This window comes from Rousettus aegyptiacus, unplaced genomic scaffold (assembly GCF_014176215.1).
Source record: "Rousettus aegyptiacus isolate mRouAeg1 unplaced genomic scaffold, mRouAeg1.p scaffold_m13_p_13, whole genome shotgun sequence".
NCBI lineage: Eukaryota > Metazoa > Chordata > Mammalia > Chiroptera > Pteropodidae > Rousettus > Rousettus aegyptiacus.
In genome coordinates, this window is record NW_023416288.1 from 61,194,889 (window position 1) to 61,221,795 (window position 26,907).

At 31.5% G+C, this 26,907-nt stretch overlaps 1 protein-coding gene across 3 annotated transcripts in view; it reads right to left on the reverse strand.

Annotated features, from left to right (window-relative positions):
* Nucleotides 1–26,907, reverse strand: part of MKLN1 (muskelin 1) — a 275,940-nt gene that overhangs the window by 79,053 nt on the left and 169,980 nt on the right. For 2 of the 3 annotated variants that reach the window (XM_016148735.2, XM_016148733.2), the window contains 6 exons: nt 25,864–26,006; nt 24,517–24,605; nt 16,062–16,171; nt 13,228–13,420; nt 2,645–2,722; nt 471–536 (listed from right to left, as the gene is read on the reverse strand). In XM_016148735.2, coding sequence (XP_016004221.1) covers nt 471–536; nt 2,645–2,722; nt 13,228–13,420; nt 16,062–16,171; nt 24,517–24,605; nt 25,864–26,006 — 679 coding nt within the window. Of the gene's footprint in view, nt 1–470; nt 537–2,644; nt 2,723–13,227; nt 13,424–16,061; nt 16,172–24,516; nt 24,606–25,863; nt 26,007–26,907 lie in introns of all 3 variants that reach the window. The other variant, XM_036231137.1, reaches the window with a different exon arrangement.

Below are 26,907 nucleotides of genomic sequence, written 5' to 3' on the forward strand. Positions count from 1 at the left end.
CCACTGCCCGGTACCTGTTCCTGGCCCAGGTTTGCGGACCCCCAACTCACAAGCTACCTAATTTTATATTCTCTCCCTTTAAAGAGACATCTTAATTCTCTTTTATTGCTACAATTCCTATTTTTATAGCATTAAAATATTAATGTACTGAAAACCCAGAAATATTTCACAATGTACTATGAAAATCAAATACATATAAAACTACACACATACACAGAGCTATGAAGGGCTATACATTACATTTCTTTTAGGTTATCTAATGTCATTTGTGCAACACTCTCTACTCTGTCACATGCCACTCTGTAGTTAAGATTATACCTGTGGCTAATGCCTATCTCCTTTGCTACTTGGTTACGGCCAATGATATTTAACCTTTGAAATGAATCAAAAGAAGTATATTCATATTTACCTGATATTTTAAAATGCATAGTTTTTAAAGGAATTTGCTTTCCATTGCAAGTATTCCTCACCTGTCTGAACATCAATAACCATCTGATGGCCCCCTCTCATTCCTGGTCGGTTATCTTCTCCATCACCTGAAGTATAAACAGTATTGTCTTTTAGAGAAATAACACAGAATAACTGCAAAAGCAGAGTTAACTCTATAAGCAGTAAAAATAACACTTATTCCTATCCTTCTGATATAAGAATTAAAAAAATGACTCAAAAGAAATATGACTTACAGCTATGTTTATAATTACCTTGCTTTTTTCCCCAACTGCTTTCAGGTTACTGATGCAATTGAAAGCTACTTTCAATGTACTTATGATCAATGCCATAAATCGGTAAAGAGAGAGGATATCCCACAAAAATCTAAGGCAAAAAAACTCTATCAGCTACTGGAGTGACAAAGTGAAGGTGGAAAACAATTATAGAGTTAGATAGCAGGTCTATATTCCAGGCATAGTTTATTAATAGATTGAGCAATTTTAAAGTTTATAAAACTAGCTACTGAAAACTAAGAAATTATTGTTTTATATTAATAATTTTCTTGTTGTTAACTTTGTGCCAATATTTCAGAAATTAATTTCCACATAATGTACTATTTTATTTGAGTACTGACTGAGAAAATGTAAGATTTGCTTTCCTTTGATTCTTATTTCCATCACAGAGCTTAATAGGCAGGTTTAAATATCAGTGAAACTTTTAAGCTTTTATAGCGGGAAACTATCATTAAATTAGTATCTAATCTTACTTTATACAAAATCCTATTCATTTATATAAAGATAAAGCTTCATATCAATGGTTCAATAAGTTATAAGATTCTAATGTCTTGATATAAACCAGAAAAACTAAGGTTTTCTTTATAACTCTCATATTAACTGAAATATATTACTTCGTTAGTAGTTTTTCTTGTATCAATTTTCTTATGTAAAATAGGGAACACACTTTTCACAAATTTCACAGGGTTACTATGAAAAAGACTGAAATGTCAGTTCTTATGTATAGAAAATAGGATGCAAAACTCAAGTTTTTCATTACTACTGTATTAAAGAGCTAATCATTCAGCAATTCTCTGCAAATTCTTTCTACTTTCTAATACCTAGGTTTAGATTTTACAGTCATTATCACTGAAGTTTTGTCCTTTTCTTCCTTCTTCCCCATCAGTCAGTATTGCCACTCGCCAGAAAAATTTAAAAAACATTAAAATTTATTGTCAGGATGTTTGTATTTTATATATTTAATCCATTCATTTTCAAATACACAATTACAGGCTATTTGCCGCAGTAATTTTCTTTGAAGAAAATTACCTCATATATGACTGATAAAATAAAATAATGTTCATATGACATAAATTATGGAAGCTTATAAGCAATTTTCTCCAGTACATTAATGTTGAACACTATCATAGGAAGGATTTCACACAATTAAAGAGACGGCCATAGCAATCAATATATGAAGATCATAAGAAAAAAACTGTACATCCATAGAACTGCTGTCCTTTCATACAAGTAGTTACATTCAAGAATTGCTACACTTTCCACTGTTACCATCTGGTACATCAGTGAGTGTAGATGAAGTACCAAAAACTTCTTCCTTTTGAAAAAAATGGACTGATGAAGAAGACTACGCCCTAGATCAGACTTTAAATTTTTATTAAAACAGTCTTTATTATAAGCAAATGCCCCTGGATCTACAGCTCAAAGAAAGAAGCATGAGCTCCAGGGTTTAAGGCTCCAAATTCATTGTGATGCTCAATAGAAATGCCCATAAAGATTTAACTATACTAATGACATTTATAGTTGTTAGGATGACTACACTAGTTTTTATTATTATCTAGTTATAAAGTTTCATCGATCTAGAATAATATGCTTCATGTCTACTTTTCTCATAAGCCCTAGTGAGCAATTTTGCAGAACTTAAGGTTTTCAGAAACACTTTGGCATTACAACACAATAGCCTATAATTTTATAGTGTCTCTGTAAAAGCAGTTTATGCCCAACCTTCTGTTATAGCAGTAAAACAAAATGGTGTAAAAGAAAATTTTAATATAATAAACTCTGTCATCTAGTTAAGGAAAACTATATCTTGCCTTAAATACCTGCTTTTCGTTAACAGAGCACTGTGAAACTTGAGCTACCTTGGGAAAAAAATGAAACTGACATTAAAACAAAAACATCCCCATCTAGAAAGTGGGGCTTACCTTTGGTGCTTTTGGGAATGATTTGACTCCATCGTGGCTTATATTCCTGTTGACTGATGTATTGATTGAATAAGCCATCTGCAAATATCAAAGAAGGAGAGAGAATTACAGCTTACACTTTTTATTACAGCAAAAAAGACAAAAATGTAGAAGCCTACATTGAGGGATATTACTTATATGTCGTTAATACAATAGCACACGTTCATAAAATGTCACTTCAGTTTTCATGCTACCTCAAATATAAATAGGAAAGTATTAGTTGACACAGCCATAGAAACAAATTGTTTTAATGGCAGCTCATATTAAACTTACTATGTTTTTCCCATTTTTGTCACTAGAGAAGAAAATGGGAGCTCCAACCATTTTGATTTAGGCCTTTGTGTCTTCAAAGAAAAACAAAACTAATCTTTTGAAGTGAAAATTCTATTTTTATAGTTTGAGTACAAAATTACAGAGATAAAAGTACCAGTAATAGTAATATTTATTGACTACTTACTAATGTTAGAATCCATGCTCTCTCACTTATCTAATTGAATTCTAAAAACAACCTTATGAACTAAGCATTGTCATCTCCATCTCACACATGAGAAATGTATATTTAGAGTTATTAGGAAACTTAAAATCATGCAGCTCTTAAGTGATGGGGCTGGGACTCATGGTTATGCTTTACTTACTTGTGAATTTGTTTCATCAATGAATTCTTAATCTACTTCTTAAGGAGTTGTTACACTAGTTACTACAATGGTTATAGATACTGAACTCCTCACATAAAATCATTCTATCCCAAATAATTATCAAGCCCTAATCCCATACCTCAACAACAATTAGTTTAAGAATGGTATGGAACACATCTCTGGCTAATGAAATACGAGGATCTTCTGGGGGAACTTCTAGGAAATGTTTCCTTACTTCTAAATGGACAGAGAAGAAAAATTTATTTATTCCTCTAAAAATTTTCATATCTGTAAGCAATGTACACACCATCTACATACAGCCAATTGGTAACAGGTATGAGAATGAAGTCAATTCTATAATAATGACAGAGTAGACAAAGAAACTGAATCAACCAACCATGAAAACTAACTCTAGACTTCTAACTTCTATATATATTTACTTAATTTTTAGACTAGAATTTTCTTTTACATGACCCCAAATATATTATAATTTATAAAGTTACTTTTACTATAGATTCTTTCATTTGACTGATTTCAATCTGAATAAAGGTTTTCCCTTTTGATTCGTTTAGTCACTGAAAGCAAATACTTTTCAGAAGGATTTATAAAAAACTGTTCTCTGTGACTTGTATACTCGGCAGAAATCTCCCTAATCTCTTTCTTTTCTGGGTAATTATGAAGCTCAATTGTAACCACACCCTTCCGTTTTCAAGTCTTTTCAGATGGCTTTTCAGATGGTTTTAACTGGAAACTTCCATTTATACATGCACACAGTTTCTTTTTCTTTGCTTTTGGGCCTTTTCAAAATTCTTATAAAGAGAGAGTTCTAATATTCTTCTCTCCTTTTAAAATATAAAATTAGCATTTATATTTTAGTTGTTAAAGTAAAGGGAACAAGTAGATTCACAACTTATTTTAGTGAGAGTTTTGCTATCATATATAATTTACTTCCAATGGGCCTTTCTGACAATTATGGCCCCTTCCAGCTTATTCTAATACTCTTCCCTCATTACAAGAGTTAGATATCCTTTCTTCAGATACAATGTTGTGGGGCTCCCATTCGTAGTAAAGATGATAGTAAAAATATTAATCCTAAATTTAGAATTATATAGAAATAAAACAATAATTAAATTTTATTCAGTTTTGGGAAAGGCACATAAAAGTTAAATAATCCTTTTTATAAAACTTGGAACAGAGAAGATAAAATATTTCAATAAAGATAATGATTTTAAAATATACACTAATTCTACATAATGGCTAACTGAAGAGGAGAGAAAAAGTATGAGACTATATAAAATGAGCAGAAAACTAAGGGAGATAAGACATGAAAAATACAAAGCAAAATTAGAGAAAATTAGAAAATACATCACATATTTTTTTAATAGTAACCAATTGCCACATTACCTAAATCTCCCATTCTAATTAATTAGTTACATGACTTTTGAAAAATCAAGTTAAGTTCTTTTTCAGTAGAACTGGTATTTAAGAGTTGGATAAGGCCGGAGGTTTCTTCCAAATTCAGGCATACAATAATTTCACCATTGTTAGAAGCAATATATTTACTGGAACTCATGTGTCTGGTTGATTCCACTTTATGTTCATCTTAGGAAAGTCTCTATCTTCTCTTTCCCTTAAGCCTTCTGTGACTGCTCTGAAAGACATATCACAATCTCACCAGGGAAAATTCTAAGAGTTCCTAAAGTAGTGATCCCAGCAACAGTTCAAATCAGAAAAAGGACCCCAATTCTGGGTCTTAAGTCATTCTGAACACCACAGGTAAAATTAAAGTCTCTAACTGCTTTTTCAGCCAATCCTTCTAGCCCCACTCTTAACTAACCTGAAAAGCTTACAAATACTCTACCCATCAAGATCTTCTATTATTTTCTTCTATGAAACACAACTGTCCTAAGAAAATACTGTCAGTAATTTTCAAAAAAGCAAACTCTCAAGCATTATGTAATTTTTTGTAAAATAATTTTGTTAACACAGACACAGATGGAAACAATGACGACAATAACAACAGTGACATATACCAAAATTTGATTTCTTGGGTTGGCAAGATTAGGGTGATTATTGATTTGAGGATTTCTTCTTTGCACTTTTCTGTTTTTCCAAGTTTTTACACTGAGCACTATAATCACAGAAGGAAAGCCACAAAACAACTAGATATATGGAACTATTTTTTAGACCTTGGGAGAACTTTGTAACATATTGTTATTACCAACATAAGCCATTTTCACATCCTTTGTTAAGCTTGAAATGTCTGTTCTTCACAGCTCACTAGACATGTCCATACTTCTATAGGCAGTGCTTTGTACATTGACATTTACTTGTTTTTAACAATGCAAAAGAGAGCCAAATATGCCCCAAGATTTATAATCAGGTTTGCAGAGTTATTACTTCCGAAATTTAAAATATTAAGTATTCCAAATGTAAAATATTAGAAATTATGATGATCTTGCTCTAGGAAGATAAAATTAATCTTCTCCTGAATAATGATAGTTAACAGAACAGCATCAGAGATGCTCAGTATACAATAAATACTTAGAATAGGGGGAAAAAAAAAAAAAGCAAGGGGTAGGAAACTTTCCTAGCCACTTGGTTGGTTGACAGTTCCTTTGAGTCATCTCGATGTTACTAAGTTCCTTAAATTTAAACAAACTTCTCATAAAAGTCCTACTTCCAATAAAGCATATTCCTAATACATAATGAAACCCTGACAAGCCACACAACTTCACAAAGAGTAGTCAAGCAAACGTTTTAAAAAACAGTTTGGGGAACTTTTTAATTGGCTCCCTCTTTCCCTAACAAATTCCTTTTGTCTCCACTAGTCTAAAAGGCACATAATTCTCTTTGATATCTCTAATTCTTCTGTGGAGGCCATTAGAAAACCTGAAGAAAACTATTTAAGATATAGCATTATCAAATCTGGAAATAACTTTTAAAAAGATCTAACCAAAGAATAAAGAATCGACTTTTACTGAGTGAGACATCACAAAAGTTTACTCGATTACTGCTTAAAATGAACCTCATGCTATGGTCATTATTAATTACTGAAAAGATGAGAAAATCAAGGTGCAAAGAAGTTAAATAACATGCCCAAGAAAACTAAAGAAAAAGGGACAAAGCCCAGTCAAAGTCCAAAACTTTTTCAACTCTTCATAGACTGTATGTAAATATAGATACACACAACGACTAACACACATATAACAGGCTAGTTTTTAAATTAAGATAAATCTTAAGATAAAACTAAGATAAAACACTATAATACATGTGGCAAAATTTATCTATTCAATAACATGAAAAGAAGCAACACTTTGGGAAACTAAATTCACCATATCAAATCATTCTACTATAAGATTAAACAAACTCAATGAAATAAATGAACAATACGACCAAAGTTGTTGAAATACATCATTTATGATTTAAAGGAAAAAAATGTGATCCCTCTTGCAAATAGAGACACTGGGCTACTATGGCTAAAGTTTACTTTTCACGTTTTATTTCTTCTCCAACACACTGGGTTGCCACTACTCCAGATTACTTACCAGAAGCATTCCTGTTAGCTGGAAGTGGTTCCATACAAGCAAAGGTCAGTTTGTGAAGCTAACTCTTCTACCATAAAACAAGAACAAAAACAAAACAAAACACCTCTTCTTTTGGAGAAATCATGGTTTTACATAAAACACAAAAGCTAGAAACATCATTTCCAGCCCTCTCATCTCTCTCTACACTACCAACTCCATTATTACCTTCTTAACATTTTCATTCTATAATATTAAATCATCTAACAGCTCCAAACAAAAAAATATTATATAGACTAAAAACAAAAACAAAAACAAACTGTGTTCACTTTGCAGAGAAACATGATAAATTAAAGATGACCTCATTTAATCTACTCTAAAACATATTATGTCTTTTGCTAGGGAACCTGAGTCATCAATAAATAGCCCAGATCAGATATAGAGGAGGTTATATTTAATGTTTATTTTCAATGAAATAACATGCTTAAGAGATTCTTTTATATTTTCCAAAAGAAAAGTGGCAATAAAAATATTTAGTGAGGCTTTGGTAAAACAGTAAATTCTGTTTCAAACTCATAAGAGGCATGCTAAAGAACAAGTTTAATTTTTAGAAATTGAACAGTTATAAGCTTGAAGTCCTTTGAGGTAATCAATAAAAATATTGCAAACATTAAAACAGAGTCAATTTTTTTTAAATTACATTGCTTTCAGTACCTTGTTTTAACATAAAAGAACTCCCATTCAAGATCTAAAAACATTAAAAACTGACACCTCTGCATTCCAAATAATCTCATCATGTTCCCTATATTTCTAATTCTTGAAAGGTCTTGCTAATAAAAGCAACAGTCTTGCTTTTGTTTTGATATGCTTACTTGTAGACATTCTATGTGATTTAGCAAAAAAAATTAGGCTCTGTTGAGAAAATGACATTCTCATCTACAAAAGCATGACAATACCTATTACACTGTTCTGGAAGTCTCAAAATCAAATTAAAAAGTAAGGCATTTAAACATGCCTGTGAACTATCTAGATTTTAAGAATTCTATGTTTTAAAGAGAGGAAATTAGGCAGTTGTTAATATTTCTATATGTCTACTTTTGACAAAAATCTAAAAACAGAAATCATAAGGGTCTGATAAAAGTAAAACTATGAAAAGGAAATGAAAATATCACTTAGGAGAAAGCACACTAATAATTTTCAAACTATTTAAAGTCTCTAGGTCCAGGTCCGATACTATCTCATTTTTACCCTAGGATTATGACTATTATAAATAAACACATTTCAAACAGTCCTAAGTAGGCACAAGCTGTTCTTGTTTCCCATAGTGAATATTATCTTAAAAAGTACATGATTAAAAAATGACACTTAGGAAGGAAGCTTTTATTCAAAGAAAAAAAATAACATTCAAACCTCATCCAAGATCCAAAAAAGAAAAAATAGATTACAGTACTACTGCCTATACCCTAACCTCTATCAAAATGATTTCTAACTGAAAGAGATTATATTGAAAAGAAAATTTAACAATTCACTTATAGGTAAATAAAATGTATAGGATAAAATTAGCTTTTTTGATAATTCAAGAATAATAATAGCTGGGTAAAACAAATTTAAAAAAATAATAATGCATTTCAGCAGTTCAAATTCTGAAGAGAAATATATAAATGATGGCAGTTTATAGTATAATAATAAATAATAGGGCCAGTAAATATTTGCTAGGACAGTAAAGCATAGTGATAAAGAGTATGGATTTGAATCTTAGCTCTGCTGCTTACTAACTAGGCCATTTACCTAAACATTCTCATTCATTAAATGGGGATAACAACAATACTTACCTTAGGAGATATGTATGAGAAATAAATTAATTCGTATGTAGGGTTTAGAAGGGCAAATGCACATTGTAAAGCCCTCGAATACATGTTAGCTATGACAATGATAATTATGTAATATTTGAAACTATACTTGGCGGAAAACTAATAATCTTTTATGCCCAAAATGAGACATATGACAAAAAAGCTAACAGGCATTAAGAGAAAGGGAAACAACCAAGGTATGGAAAAAATAAAATAAGCTATCTTGAAAGAGATGACCGAGAAAATTCAAAGCACAGAGAGCTAAATGGTAAGTTCTACCAAGCGGATGAGAAATAAATAACTCAAATCTTACATATATTCAGAGCACAGGAAGAAAAGGTAAACTCCTCAACCGTTTGTGTGAGATTAGCCTAATGATACTAAACCTGAAGAAGGTAAGATAAAGAAAATTACAAGGCCAATCTTACGAATGAAAATAGCTGAAAGAATTATAATAAAAAATTAGTCAATCTACATCCAAAATATACCAGAATATATGACAAAGTTAAGTATACTGAAGTTTAACATCGGAAAATTAATCGCTATTTCACATATTAATAAAGTAGGAAAAACATCGAATCATAAAATGTAGACGGAAAGTGGTAAAATTCAATATCCATTTATACCGTAAACTCTTAGCAGTCTAGGAATCTGATACAGGATTTCCAAAAACCCCAGATCTAAAATAACATGTAACAATGAAATGTTGAAAGCGTTTCTTTTGACATCAAGAACTATATAAGAAAATCTATTATCATTATGTACCTCAATCTTGTACTAAGTATCCTGGTCAAAAGATTAAACACAAGGGTGGAAAGGCCTAAGTGCTAGAAAGAAAAATGTGTCTTTATACATAAGCATTTTAAACTGAACAAAAATGAAAACGCAGCATAGCAAAAATTCATGTCATAGAGCTAATACAGTGCTTAGAGGGAAACTTGACATCAAATGCCTACCTTAGAAAATACTTCAAATTAAGAGGCTCAGTTTTCATTTTAAAAAACTAGAAAAAAGCAAATTAAAACCAAAGCATGTAGCAAAAAATAATAAAGGCAGAAAACAATGAAATAGAAAGAAACAGAAAAAGGCAAAGACAAGACAAAACAAAGAAATCAAAAGCTGTTTTCTTAAAATAAAATTAACAGATCTCTAGCTAGAATACTAAGGGAAAAAAAACTTACCAATGTCAAGAATAAGATATGATGTAAAGGTATTAAAAGGATAACAACAGAATAGTATGAATAAATTACGCCAATAAATTCACCAATATAGATGAAATGGGCATATTCCTCAAAAGACACAAACCACCTACCAATGCTTACTCAAACAGAAATACGGACTATAAATAGCCCTTTAGCTATTAACATACTAAATTTGGAGTTAAAAAACCTCGCCACAAACCTCACCAATAAGATTTGTGATCTCACTTAAAAATCTTAAAGAGGAAAATAGGCCTACCATATAATTAACAATCACTGCATAAACCAAGGAGTGAGAAGGGACAGATAAAAGGGGGCAAGAGAAAGGAAGAAAAAAGATGAGAGAAAGACGGAGGGAGGGTTAAAGGAAGTAAAAGAGGAGCGATGACAGGAGATAAAGACCTCAACTTGAAACTTCAGGAAACACTGGAACTAGTGAGCCTGTTGGAGTGTTACTACTTATTAAACAATTAAACTTTATCCCATCCTTATCTCACAAAAGTAAACTTATTTCATAGAAAATAAACCCTGCAAAGGGAGAATTTCTTTGAGAACTTCCTGTTCCTGGAGGATGACTTTTGCCCATCTTCACTGGTTTCTACCTTTTCTTCCCTGACATTATCAGAAAGGAAGCAGCAATGATTGGTTCAGGAATGACCTTTAATTAAGTTAAATGTAAATGTAGAGAAGTTTATATAGATCATATTTGAAGAGCGTTGTAATATATTACATATACTAAAAGTAATTTTTGTTTCTTCCATTATAAGATGCTTGACAGAAGATGATTTTGATTCCTTAGACTTTCCTATTTAGCAAGCAGGAACTCCTTGCCCTTCTCCGCTATGTTTTTAATGGAACAGAAGCCAAAAACTCTGCAGTGTTTACTTCCTTATTTGTCCAACAAATTATCATCAGTGAAGTCAGCAGCAAACTGAACAACTCTGGAAGGAATGTTTATTAACTAAACACTGTGCAGGCCAATTGAGGAGCACAAAAAATACAATTTGGCTCTAAGTCTCAAGAGTAGAGTTACTACCAATATAACTTGGTTCCTTCCTAGAGCCAGAGGATAAGTCTCTGTAGTATCAGAATTAGATATGATTTTAACGAACTCTTTTAAATGAATATATTGCTGAAAAGACAGTTTTAGAACATAGCTGTTTTTAGCCTAATAATTACGTTGTCAGTGGTTTCTGTTGCCATTATTGTCATTTACCTCAACAAAATATTACATGCCTTAAAGATTTGAAACAAAACAAAAATGCCATAAAATTACTTGTGCTTTTCTAACTCTCATCAGGGTAAAAAAAAGTATAGAATTCATTCTTCAAGATGGTATATACACATAAATATATACTTTCACTGGTGGTATTTTAATGATTTGGGAAGAGATTATCACATATATTCTATCTGCTTATATTTCATTGTACACTCTATTTCAAATATAGTCATTTATTTGCAAATATTACCAATAAAATAAGCAGTAACAATGTACAAGCTGAGAGGCAGGTTTGTTATTATAACTCAACAGAGCTAGAAGCAAGTATTTTAAGTTAACTTTAAATTTATAACATTTAAATATCTAATAAATGAGTACCTAATAATACTAGATGGTAACAGTGATAAGATTAAAATAGATGAAAGCAGAGCATTGACAAAGTCTATTATTCTTTCTTTCTATAAAAAGATTCACCAAATTTCATTCTACAAGTTTTATATTGAGCACTAGGCTGTTTTTACTTACAATTGCTTCTGACATCAAAAGCGTAGAGTTTTACACCAACCACTTCTCCAGTTCCCTGACACCAACCAGCTATCCAACAATTCAATTCAATTCTGATACTATCAACTTGAAGTTAGCACCTGATTCCACAAGTTACAGGGCTCAGTTCTAAATGACAATCCCCATTTCAGATGCCAAGCACAAGTACTGAATACCCACACTTCTTAACCTACCAACTAATAAATTGGGGGCTCCCACAACCCTCCTCAGGTTCATAATTCAGTAGAGTGATCACAGAATTCACGACAGTGCTTTACTTACTCTTATTGGTTAATTATAAAGAATTATAAAGGATACAACTTAGGAAGAGCCAAATGGAAAAAAGGCATATGGCAAGGTACTGGTGGGCAAGGGTGTGTGTGTGTGTGTGTGTGCGCGTGCGCGCGCGCACATACACATATTCCATGCCTTTTCTAGGCATACCATTCTCCCAGTTCCCAGAAATGTTCACCAAACTGGAATCTCTCTGAACCCTACTGTTTAGGGCTTTTGGGGAAGGTTCTATCATGTAGATATGATTGATTAAAACATCAGCCATTGGTAACTGAACTCAATCTCTGACCCCTCTCCACTCCTCAGATTGGGAGTGGGGTGGAGTATGAGGGCTCTTAATCACATGGTTTGGTCTTTCTGGAGATCTGAAGCCATCTAGGGACCCCAGCCACCAGTTATCTCAGTATACGAAAGACATTCTTATCCCTCCGCATATTCCAGAGGTTTTAAGAGCAGAGTGCCAGGAACTGGACAAAGGCCAAGTATTTTTTTATTAAACCACAAGCACCTATTCTGTTCTTTGAAACCATGAAAATCACTGTGGGAGGTTTTTTTTAAAAGGATACCATTCTATAAAGCAACAACAGAGATCCTTTTTTAAATAACAAGACATATCAGACCCTAAATATTCAAATGAGTGTTATCATCCAAAACAATTACCTTGAGAGATTAGATTGTGTTCTAACATTCACATTTCTTTCAAAACCAGATTACAGGCCGCCCAAGAAAATTAGCAATTATATAGCATTCATACTTTGCATGTGAATTATGTTTCCAATATACGTCTTGTCATTCATTATAACTGCCTACTAATAACATTGTTTGGCTTATCAACCATCCCAATCCCCAAATTATACTATTTAAAAATAATGATTTGCTATTAACAAAAATATGTAAAAGATTAGGCCACTAATACAGAAAGTAACATTAAAAGCCTTTTTCTAACATGGTTTAGTCCTAGTCAATGTTAGCATTCCTAAGTGCATGGTTTCCCAAGATGACCAATTAGATTTAGATATGTGAGTTCAAAGAGTTTCTTTTTTTCTCAAATCTCATTACATTATGAACCCTTCTTTTTTCTTCCTTTCTTTTTTTTTTTTGGACCTCTCTGAATAAATCTCTAATCCAAAGAGCAAACTAACAGTTGTTACAGAGTGAAAAGACAGGGAAGAAAAAAAAGGGAAACTAATAACTGGCATAATCCTACATTCTTTAAAAAAAACTGTTTTGTGTATCTGTTTGAAATCACTCTAATCAAAATTTATGTATTTATAACATACCATTTACAGCTTTTTCAATCAGCTCTTCACAAGCATCAAAATCACCCTTCAACACCAGTTTGTCATGCAGGTCTGTTAGCATGGGATGTTCCAGGGCAATCTTGGTTTTCTTTTGCAGTGATTCAAAGGCTTCTGTATAATTGTGTTGTCTAAAGTGTTTCAGGCAAAGGCGAATGGCTTCCTGTTCACGGTACTACTGGAACACAAGAAAAATATGAAAAGAAGAGATTTGCTTAGTTATTAGTATAGGAAATATTAAGTGACAATTAACCTAAAGTGAGCATTTACGACATGCTAAGCACTATACTAGCCCTATTCATTAGTATCATGATTATTTTCACTTTTAAATGGCAAAACTGAAGCTTAGTCAATTGTAATAACTTGCCGAAGGTTACAAAGTACATAGCAGAAAGATATGTAACACATGAAGATATATATATACATATACACGTATATATTTTATAAAGATGAAAAATATAAAAAAATGAGAATAGACCTAGAAACTCAACTTTCAAGAAAAGCTGAAAAACTATTTATCAAAGTCCACTAAAGATCGTAAAAATTGTAACTTCCATAGTTTTTACTAATCAGATTACAATGTTGGTACTGAAAGCACAGAAACCATTAATAATGTATATAAATTATATTATGCTTTTTGTTCATGGTTCTTAGTATTATTTAAATGATAAATATCAAATATTTATGTATTTCAAATTCACAAACAGGTTTTATGACTAAGTCATCAGAGATATTTAAATTTTATAATTTTTTTCTAAACCTGGGCTTCCCCATCTATTAAATAGCAATAGGTAAAAATCTCAATTTACTAGAATCCAAAAAGAAGAATGTTCAATTTACTACTACTACTAACTCCTTCACCTAACAGGATGATGTCAAAAATACAAGCTCATACAGAGAATTTTTTAAAAATTTAAAAAAGTTAACTTCAAAAATATGTTATGAGATTTCCACAAATTTATAAATAAGAATTAACAAAATAAACTGACACAGAAGCAACACATGAAAACCAAACAAAAATATGATTTACTTGTAAGCAATAACCTTTAATAACACAAGAAAATAAAATATTACCTTTTAGGGAGATTTATAAGACTTGAAACACAAATCAGCAGTTTATGATCGGCTGATTTTTTTTTATTAATAAGGTTATCAAAACACTTTCCTTAAACACTATAGTTAACCAAAATGTTTATCGAGTAACACAAAAATGATCTTATATCCAAACTAATTTTACATTATTAGTTTCTTACCGTTGGCCTATAAATAAAGATTTATCATAACTATCCAGAACAATATTAAAGAGTAATACCTTTTCAATTATTTAAACTTTAGCAGTCTGAATCACATTCACGTTTTATATTTCCTATCAGGCTGTATATGGATACATAGTAGGAGAGGATTTATGAAATAAGAGAATTTTAATGCTTCAGAAAAGATTGAAACTCAGAGTGTAAAGACTTTAATTCCTAGAGGTTCATAATAAATACGAAATCCTTGAAAAGTGAAAGGTGGTTGAACAATTTTAAGTTCTCAAATACAATCTCTCTACAGTGTTGGAGAAAAGTGAAGCTGACAACTTCCTGCAATATCAAGAGATTTGTACGAGTACATTAACATACACACACATCATAAACTAAAGGGAACATTTTATTCAACTATCAGAGGAGCTAAATCCTTTTTTTTTTTTTAAGAACCACATTTAGAAATTTTAAGCATATGCTATCAATTATGTATATAACATCATAAAGGTGATTTTTAATGTTTAAAAATATCATCTCTACCTTGCAAGAACTTGTAAGAAATCCAAAAATTATGAAAAATACAGAAAATACCGAAGTCAGGGTCTATTTTTAATTGAATATAATCAAATGCAACAAATAAATTAATCGAAGAAAAAGTTCCATTAAGTTGACCAAAAATAGAGCTGAAATTCCATACAAAAAAGCCTTAGGAAAAAATCTATATTGCTTCCCAATCTCCTAAGAGTAGATCAGTTTACCGCACTTCCAAATAAAAATACTAGAAACTGGTAATTTCACTAAAGCTTTATCACCTTCTTAACATGGATGAGAGTCTCACCTTTAAAAAATATTACCCAAGGGTCAAATTAACATGTATTAAAAACAAAAATGAAGCATAAAAGGGGTTCAAAAAACCAAAAGACCTATTTCTCAATAATTTAAACTCACATTTTTCAGGCTGTATCTATTGCACAAAATGATCTATGAATAAAATTGTTAAATACAATTTTTATTATTCCTGTAAGCACAAGATAATATTTATAAAAACTATTTCGAATTCTCTAAAAGGAAAAATAAACATTCTTATTTTAATCAACACAAATATAATGGATGAATGTATTATAAAAGCCATTTAGAACCATATCTACCCCTACTAAAAACTGTGTTTAAATATTTCTATCAATATATCTTAAAAACAAAACTCAGATTCAGACATGTATAATACTATAATGGCAGACAGTGGAGCCAGACTGCCTGAGTTTACCTACTGTCTTGAACATTTGTAGTTGTGTGAACTTAGGCAAAACACTTAACTTCTCAGTGCTCCATTTCATCATCTGTAAAACAGGGTTAATGACTATACCAATCAAATAGAGTGGTTATGATTAAATAACTTATAAAGATTACTTAAAAGCTGGCAGAGTGTAAATGCTTAATAAATGTTGATTAATAATAGTAATTATCACTATTCTCAATATTTTAAATTATTCTAAAAGAAGACAAGAAACTGACACAATTCTCCCTTTACCATTATTAAAAACATAAAATTGGGATTTAAAAATACAGTCCTACCTTGCTATACCAGTTGAGACAGGGTTGTACTACATCAGGATCATCAATGCCACTAAGTTCAACATACCAGATGCTAAAGTTAAAGCTGGGTCCCCAGGATAAGAGTGGAACTTTGGAGAGGAAAAAAAAAAGAGAGAGAGAAAGAAAGAAAGAAAAGAAAAAGAAAAAAAATTAACATAGTTCAAATAAAACTTTAGTAAAGTAAAATCTCTATTCAAGCCTAGTAGGATCCATTCGACAAATTTTCTGAACACTTTCTATATGCCCTAGCACTGAACTATTAGGTGCCAGGGCTACAATGACAAAAAGAAACATAATCCACACCACCATAAAGTTTCCTTAAAAACACTGCAAGATAAATTCAACGCGGTCACTTATATATCCCCCTACCTCATCCCCCAAATGGGAGCAGGGCTAGGGCTAGATTTTAGCAGCCAAATTTTATCACACCCATAATAAATAAATAATTACTATATAATTTAAACTACATCAAAACATGAAAAGAGATTCAAAGTTCAACTACTTATCAAAGTAACACAATCCTAAAAATAAAACTAGAAGAAAAAGGATTTAAGGCCAATCTTAGCTATGAATTTATATTTAAAAATTTTTTTTAAAAAATGCAAAAAATTCTACCAGGTTTTCACTGAAACTAAATAGAATTCTTTCCAGGCATAGAAGGATGGTTCAATAATAGGAGTTATATTAAAATAATTCACAACATTAAGAAAAAGATAAATAAATCTGATGATAAGAGTAAACTAATAAAATATACTTTCTAGTCATTAAAAAACTCTTAATATATAAGAAATAAAAAGAAAAAAAACTTCCTTTCCTAGATTTTAAGTATCAAAAACCTCAAAAATTAAACCTAATGGAGAAACGTTGAGTATTGCCACTCAAGTCAAGAACAAGACAAAGAGGCCCAATATCGCTACTATGCAGTACTTATGGGAAATCTTAGCCAGTGCAATAAGCGGGGAAATGCAAATTAAGAAAAAATATTCTCATTTGAAACAACATTGGTACCTACTTAAAAATTCAAAAGATTCAAATGAAAAACTTTTTAAAAATGTGTATGCAAGGTAAACATATAAAAATCAACCTCCTTACACCTACAACAACTGGAAAATATAATGAAAAAAGGCCCCTTTATAACAGCAAATACAGTTTAAAATATCTCAGAATAAACTTTAAAATATGCAGCATCTACTTAATATAAAATTTAACTTAACTGAATAAATGAAAAAACATACTATGTGCCTAGATGGGAAAACTCGATGTTGTTAACATGTCAATTCCCCTCAAATTAATTATAATTTTAATATAATCGCAATCAGAATTCCAGTGGTATATATCCATTGTTTTCTTGACATGTAACTGAACCAGCTTATCTGAAAAGTAACGCAAGAATACGCGAAATAATAAAAATAAGAAAATAAACCCACTAAAAAGATACAGCAATTATAAGTTTGATATTAGTGAAGGAAAAGGAAAGTAATCACTGGAGGAGAGTATATCCAAAACTCTCTTAGGGATTCAAAGGAATCTGACATAGGATGAGGTAATAAACTAGAATAAACTAGAGGTTTTTAACATGGGATCCATAGGCTCCTGGGTATTTCCAAAAACACTTTCAGGAGGTCTCATGTAGTCAAAACTATTTTTCATAATAAAACTAGGACTTTATCAGCATTTATTTTTAGTGCACTAACATTTACATTCATGGTTTAAAGGCAATGATGAATAAAACTGCCAGCACCTTGGTAGAGTCACAAAAAGTAGCAGCACAGAAGTGTACCAGTATTCCAGACACCACCACCTAATGCGCTGTATTCTTCATCATCATACACTTGCAATTAAAAAAAAAAAGAATTCATTTATGAATTCTCTGATGCAGTAAAAACTAATCTTAATAAGGCTCTATCATTAAATACACATCTTTTTCTAATATTCTATGTGACACAATGGGAAGTACAAATAAAGCACTTTTGCTGCATCCTGAAGCATGATGATTATTGCAGAGAAAAGGACCTGTACAATTGTTAGAATTGTGTGCTGAGCGAGCCATTTGTCCCCCCCACCCCTACAGGATACCACTTTTATTTTTTCTTAAAAGACCATTATGATTATTTAGGTTTGGATATTTGCCAGACATTTATTTACCTATCATTTCAAGGAAAACAACTATTTCTTGCCAAAGATAAAATTCAAGCTTTCGAAGAAAAATTAAAATTTTGGAAAACTGGTATCCACTGCTGCTGTGAGCTTAACTACTTCCCAATACTTAACACTTTTCTGATGATATTGGTGGTGATGTTAATGAGTGTGCTTTTTAAAACTATTATATAATGAAATGTTTTAACACTTGGAAGATCTATATAACTCAGTGAATCATATTTTCTAAATGACCAATAAATGGTGTTACGAAACCATGCACAGATAAAAGATGAACTCAAAGACAGGCAAACAGACTTTAATATACACTGGCATAGTTCAAAGTGAATAATGCAATTACCTTTAAGAAGCTAACACTTATCAAATTTTGATTAGGTATCAAAACAGAAAGTTAACCATATCTGACATCAGGGCTACTAATTCCCAAGTCCACAGCTCTTTTTTAGCATATCAGACTCAATGAGGAGCTAAGGTGTAACAGATGCTTTCCCATACTGTCATCTAAAGGAAGCTGTATGAATGAAGACAGACATAGGCAGGAGCCACCAGTCATCAGGATATATGAAGGATTCCTGAGATGTTTAATACAAATCTCTCAGTTTAAATATGTACACAACAAAAATTTCAATGAATAGTAAATTATCATCATGTTTTGATGTTCATTTCTTTTATGTACCATTTTAAAAGTTCAGTACATTAGAGCAAAAACCATTAACTAGTAAAAGAGTCAGAATAAAATAGGATTCTAAATTCAAGGTCTAAAATAGGATTCTAAATCTGAGAACATATTCTGTAAGTGTAACTTGACATTTAATATTAATTAGAGATCTGAAATCCATTCTCAAGTTCCAGGTCCAAGTTCAATAAAATCAGGAGAAAAAAAAAAATCTTCCATTGTATCTATTCAAGTCCCAGTAAACATGATCATTATTAAAAACTCTCAAGCAATTATGTTTTAGTGAGATTTTTTCTATATACCTGATGGTCCAAAAGAAATATTTCTAGAATAAAATTGTTCTAATACTTAACATCTTTCAGAGAATATTTTTGGGAGAGGGTTAATTAGGAAGCCATCACATAAGAACAACATATATTATAGATGAATGAAGAGTACACAGCTGATCCTTGAACCAACAAGGGGTTTGGAGCGCTGACCTCTAAACAGTCAAAACTCCACATATAACTTGACTCCCTAAAATTCCAGTCATCCCTTGGCATCTGCAGGGGAATGGTTCCAGGAACTCCTACAAATACCATAAAAGTCCCTTATGTAAATGGTATAGATAAATGTATATAGTCAGCCCTCTGGATCTGTGGATTCCCAATCATGGACTGAAAATAATTTTTGATTCACCGTTCGTTGAGTCCACGGATGTGAAACTCAGGGCTATGGAGGGCTGACTGTATTATTTATTGAAAAAAACCCACACATAAGTGGACCCACCCAGTTAAAACTCCTGTTGTTCAAGGGTCAACTGTCGTTAATTTTTAACCAATTTAAAGGGTATGTACAGAATGAGCAAAATGATGCACATATTAAATTTTAACATAATTTTTGGTGGTATTAACAACATTAATAATCCACATTAGACATACTATGTATTATATGTTGGAAATCTAATTGTGAATTAGAGCTCCGATCACGTGTTCTTTCTTCCCCAAAGAAGTATGTCTGCTCCCACCTCAGATTAAAAGATTAGAAACTCCTAATACACATTTATTCCCAAGGCTAAGAGTTTGTATCCTAGGATTCAACCATCAGTTCTCCCAAGGGACAATCAGATGCAGATATGATCATCAGGATCAGAGCTTCTTATCCTTTTTCATAATGGCATGCATAGCAAATGGTAGTATTTTTATGGCACACAAGGGTACTAGGCTGTAGGCTCCTGCTATTCTAGGTTTGAGCCGGGTCAACGCCTCAACACAATGAAACACATCTGCGACACATTCTGTAGCTTTAGCAGTATCTATCACCTGGGAAACTCTTGTCTAGGTGGCTAAAACAGCTATTACAAGATGCTAGTAATTTTAAGATCAGGTTCTGGAAGACCCTAAAATTTCAAGATTAACCATTCTGAAAGAGAGTATCTATTTTACTACAGAATTAATGGGATAAGAGAGTACTTTGGCACTCAGCACAGTAACTGAAATATAGTTAAGTACTCAATAAAGTTAGCTACTACTATTAGCTATTGCTACTATATTAATTTTCCTTTTAGTAGTACAGTTTTTAAATGAAGGGCCACTGTCAGGTTATCTCCCCAACCCCCAGACTTAGTACTCATCCTAGACTTTTAAATACTTCTGAGAATCCAGAATTCAGGCTGAATCCCTAAAGCCCCCACAACTATCCAGGTCACAAAAATCCAAAACTCCATAGAAATCCAAGTTATTCCATCTATCAAAAACCAGGACTCTCCCAGAATCTTTCCGAGAGGCCTGCCAAGTACCTCTTCTGCCCCCTCTACCTCACCTTGCTAATTTTCTCACACAGCTGTTATCTTGGCTACTAATCAGAATGTAAACCCTTCTGTCATCCGTAACTAATACCCTCATCCCATTCCACTTTGTTTTCTCTCATCTGATCTAACATCCCACTGAGATTTTCCCTTCCAATTTTTTAATTTACTCTTTTGAATCTGGTCTCTCAATTAATAATTCTTCTTTACTAAATTTTCCTTTTACCTACAGGCCTTACAGAAACTAAGCTTCTTCCTAAGGCCAACTCTCAATTCCACCTAAGTCTTGTTAAAGACATTACTCCAGCATGAGCTCTTTGCCTTTTTTGTTCCATGAACCCCTCTGGCTGTTCAGTGAATCCTGAGACCCAACCCGCCCTCAGGTTTAAATGTATAAAAGAAAACACACACAGTTATAGAGTAAACCAAGTGTATTGAAATATAGTTATAAAATGAAAAAACAAATTAGTGATATAGAAATATACTTTTACAATACATTTGATAACAAGCTCTAGAGGCAAGTCTAGTAATTTCCACAATTTCAAAGTTATAGTATCTGCCATGCTACAATATGATGGGAAAAATTTGTGACTTCTATCTGACAAGTCACAAGTACTGCTAATATTACTATGAATTATTGCCTATATTCATAACTGGAAGAAATGCTAAAAACATTAGATGTTAGAGAATACAGATGTAACTTTTCTTCCATTAACTTCATGAAGCCACTGATTAATCCTTCTAAACTCCTGTACAATAAACTCAAAAAGTACATATGCCGTATCTCTAATGAGGCCAGCAGTTTGCTCGGTACTTCTGAAATCTGAGGAAACAGAGAGACAGGGTTGCTTTCCCCAAGATTTTACAATCTACCTGAGAAAACAAAATTCAAGAACTCAATCTTTGGCAGTGAACAGATTTAAGTTTATATTTCATCTCTACATTTTATTACCTGTATCGTTTTGGTCCAGCCATTTAACCTCTAAACCTCAATTTACTCATCTGTAAAGTGAATGTAATAATGCTTACCTCACAGAGTGTTAGGAGGATGTTTCATAAATGGTATCTACTAATACTATTACTCTAAAGAAATACAAGCACATATCCAAAAGCATATACCAAATGCTATGTCTTTGATCTATTACTTACTAGCTATGTAGCTTGGGACACATCATTTGACTTCTACCTTCAGTTTCCTCAACCAAGAAAGATTTTACGTGCCACTATAATATTCAAATGAGATACCACATGTGAAAGCAATTATAAACTATCAAAAACAATAAAAACATAAGAAGCTCTGAATAATGATTGCTGAAATGACATGAGGGTTCACATTATATTTGTGCATATTTTTCCTAGAGTACCCAAAATACATTTAAGAAGGTATGTAAACAAGAGCTATATGAATATAAGTATAAAAATGCACAAGAGACATTCAAAATGAAATCACTTCCTTCATAAATAGGAGCTTAACTTACTTAAACAAACTAACTTAAATTTGGTTTAAGCCCAATTTAATGAATAAGCTATATTCATTATCAATGCAAATGATCATATTTAGATGTCAGTGCATGGTATGGAGATTATCTGCCATTGAGTTAGTCTTGCTTCTCTTCCCTTCCATTATGGCGAATAACTGAAGGCTGACTACATTTAGATATTGTGTTGTTTAAGGATAAACTTTTTAAATAAACCAAGGCCTTTCGCACATATCACTATAGAACATAAATGTGAAGTATGCAAACACATTCTTTTAAGGAGAAATCTCACAATTTATACAAATGAGGCAAACAAATATTTGTGTTAAATTACCAACAAAATAAAGCTACATACACATCACTCTTGTTTAATGAAATAATTTTTAAAGAAAACAGTGATAAACTAAAAACATTAAACTACTGTATAAGCTGCTAGTTTCATACTTTCCTTATGTACAAAAAAAATAAATTATCAAGAGAATATTGGAAAAAGGTCAGAAAGCAAAGATACTGTAGACCATCAAGATCTTTTAATAGAAAAGTGAGAAATATGAAGTTATCTAAATATTAATATTCCAAATGGCAACTGGGTTACTAAGGTCTACAATTATTAGGAAAGCTCCAATTAACATTTCGACTGAATACCATAAAACTGACCCACCAGGGTAAAGTAAAAAACATCATTATGCTCTATAATTAAAATGCTGATAGAAAGGGCTGGAAAAGAGTCAACTGCTTGTCTTCAAGCAGCTGAACGTCTGTCTAACTGGTCCATAAGAGACCCGTTGTCTTATAAAATTTAAAGGGAAGAAACTACACAACCATGCAAAACAGTCTTTTATTTACACTTCTAATGAATAATACCAGAGGACTGAGAGCTACAGAAGCAGTGGTAGTAGATATTTTCCTTTGAAGAAAACTAATGACCATAGGAAATATACAAATAAGCACTAAAAAAAGAACTTTTAAAAAAAGGGAGAACATTTCATTTTGTATGACTAGGCAAAACAGAAGTTGAATAAGTAGTTTAAAACTAAAATCTAAATGTATTATATGAAAATATATTTCATTGCTAATTCATCTGAAATGTAAGATCACCGAATTGTTAAAGCTATGCAAGAGTCTATCAGAACTGAGTGTCTGTATGCTGAGGAAAGAATACTCATTAGTACAAAAGAAACAACCGCGAGTTAAATTTATTTTTAAAAATGTTCTTGTTCATAAATTCTCACAGGAAAACAGGACACAGGTTTTTATTTACGACTATTTATTATAACAACAGAAACTATAGTTACAAAAAAAGTAACACACTGGACGGCCCAACCACTCTAAAAATAGTTTTCAAGCTGTAAGTAGTGTTTATTAAGATCTCAGATACTCTTTTTGCCCAAAAGAACTATCTGACTTAATAAAATGAACAGGCCAATTCTTGATAGAATAACAATGAGTATGAAGTATACTGCTTGTTCCAAAAGAGGAATTTTTCTCCCACATCAAAACATGGGATTCTGGCTTTTATTATTATTCTTTAAGGGATCCGACTCACTTTAGCCCCAATTTTAACATAATATTTTCAAAGGTATGCAATATAGATGGAAATTAAAAGATTCAAGTTCTTAACTTTCTAAATAATAAATTTCTAAATATTAAATATTTAAAAGAAGCCAAAATAACTCTAAACACACTAATTTCGAGGAGGCATTACAAACATTTTCTTAAGCTAAAACACTTGGTAAACAAACACATGCCTTAGGTAGTAAAAGTATGTTTCAAACATTACTTTTCAAATGATTACCTAGGGTCATGAAATTAGTTTTATGTATTTGACCAACATTTCACCAAAAGGAAGAGAACAGAAAATTACCATAATACACTACCTTAAGGAATTCATGGGAATTTGATTTTAAAATGTTATAGCTTTAGAAAAACTGATAAACCTTCCATAAAACAATGAAGGCAATCAAATCACTATTTTATCTCATAAAATCTTCTAAGAAACTTTCAAATGAGAAAATATTTAGAAAAGGTTCCACTTAAAATAAATGTCACTTAGCTATAGATTTATGAAGCAAAGGTCAGAAATTGTTTTCTATAAAAGTCCAAATAGTAAATATTTTGGGCTTTGTGGGCTACATGGTCTCTTGCAACCATTCAACTTTGCCTTTTTAGGGAAAAAGGAGACGTCAACATTACACAAACAACCTGTGTGGCAGTATTTTCATAAATTTATATTTTTAAAAAAAAAGATGTCTGCAGGATTCAGCCCACAGGCTGTAGTTTCCTAACTGATGTTATAAAAAAAAAACAATTTCTTTTCCACAATGCTAAAACTCTTACCTATTTTAATGAATCGACAAGGAAACATCTGTTCATCAATTTTATGCTTTAAGGTGAATGTTTCTTTGTTATAATCATTCTTTAAGCCACTGTGAAAAAAAACAAGGTTATCAAATCTGATTTCATAATTCAATAAACACATTAAAACACAGATTAATACCATACTCAGATTTTAAAGTTAAACCAATGTTCAAAATAAATGACCAAGACAATGTAAAGAAGTCACTAAACATGAGAATACTGGTCAAAATTTATACATTCACATCAACTGCATTATTACTGTATTCTCCTTACTCTTAGAAGGCTAATAAAAAATGTTCACTATTAAGGAATGGAAATGTGTGATTACCTAGTGTCCTTAATGTATAACTGAATATAACAAAAAAACATTCAAGCAGTAAGAAAAAAATCAAAAACAATTCACACACATCTTACAACTTAACCAGAGTCAAAAGTCTGAATTTGTTAAAGAATTGTTATTTAATTCTGATTAAGTTGCCAATGTTCTTTTTATAGCTCAACAAGTTTTCAAAGACAATCTTACTCTGTTGGTTTAAAAACATCCACTTTTATCCTAAATAAAAATAAACCCATAACAACTCTTTACATGAACCAATACTGACACAAATATTTATAAGGTCTCTTACCTTTAAGCTGTCTTATATCCTGAAACACTTTTATGACTTAAATCTAATACAGTATAAATGTAATAATTGCTTATATAAAGTATGTATTAATGAGGCATACTGCATCACAAATATAGTCTAAAATATGGCTTTATTTGGCCATTCCGTTGGTTATCTGATTTTTCATTACCTAGAGGGTAAATGAATACTTTCATTCCTGGTGGTCTACGCTATTAAAATTCAAAATACCCAGTTCCTTCCAAGTGGTAAGCACTATGCTAGGTACAGTCACATATTTTTTCTCTTTTCGGTCTCCAATTTACGGTAAATTTCTAGAATATTAGTTCTGGATGAGGGCAATCAATCTTAATGTTTTGGATAGAATCTATATTTTTATAGCAAAGATTCTGGTTAAAATTGAAAGTATTTCTGAATCATTAATAGTTCAAAAACAAAACTGAAAAATAAGAAGTAAAAAAAAAAAAACCTCAAAATTTTTCTTCTTTCTTGTTTAGTAACAATATTAGCTAGTATCTGGTGGTTAAAAAAAAGCTAACTAAAGAGACAATATTAAAATAAAGCACTAGAAATAGGATAGTGGAAATATTCTTTTCTCCCTTGAAAGAAAAATCGAACCATTCAGATTTAGCTACAAAGAGACTAAACAAAGACTGTAACTTTTTTAGAAGACAACTCTTTCTGCCCCATAATTGTAACTCACCTGGACAATAGCTCTGTCATATTTTCTTCATTCATTCCACCAAAGACTTTAAATTTCTTCAAATTGCAGACATGAGTTTTCTCATATTTTCCAAATGTGATATTCTGGACTATAGCAGGTCTTTCAAGCTTCAGAATCAAGTACTAAAAAAGGAACAACCAAATTATATCCTCCTTCATGTGAAACAAATAATCGGACAACTTTAAAAGTTAAATTTTTGGACAGCTAACGGAAGAATGTATAAGGTCTATAATGTCTATCCTGCACTGACAGATTTTTTTTCTAATGCTGAAGAATAGTACTCAACAGCCTTATACAGCCTTATACAGGCTATCATAACACCACTACCTTTTCCTAGGAAACTACATCATCTTGAACACTGTAGATGAAGGAGGAAAAAAGGACTAGTGAGATAACTTATAATCAAGGAATGACATTTAATAAAAAATATAACAGACTATGACTAATTAAATAAAACAAGATAATAAATAAAAAAAAACAAGATTAGAATGCAAAAGTAACAATTACATTCTCATCAACTATACTTCAATAGCAAATTCACTGTTAAAATCAATAATAAAATTTTACACCTAGAAACAGAGATTTACTAATCACCCCTGCCAAATTTATAAATTAAAAAACCCAGACCTACTATAGGTATGTCTGGTGCAGCACAAATTTTCCTATTATACACAGGATAAAATGAGATCAGTTAATTAGGGAATACAGTTTACATTATGCAGACTGTTTTCAATTATAAAAATTAAAAAGGAAACTACCACTGATTGAATACATGAGAAAAAGCTATTCATTAAAAATGATTCAGATGTTTTGTCAGAGTGACTTCATGCTTCATAATAGTAATAGGTAATTAAATTAAGTTGGTGGTCCTGCCTCACACCACAAAGAAAAATTAAAATGGGTCAAAATTAGTCCAAAATCAATTCTTTAAGATCAAAGACCTAAATATAAGAACTAAAACAATAAAACTCTCAGATGAACATAAGAGTAAACCTTCCTGCCTTTAGATTGGCAATAAATTCT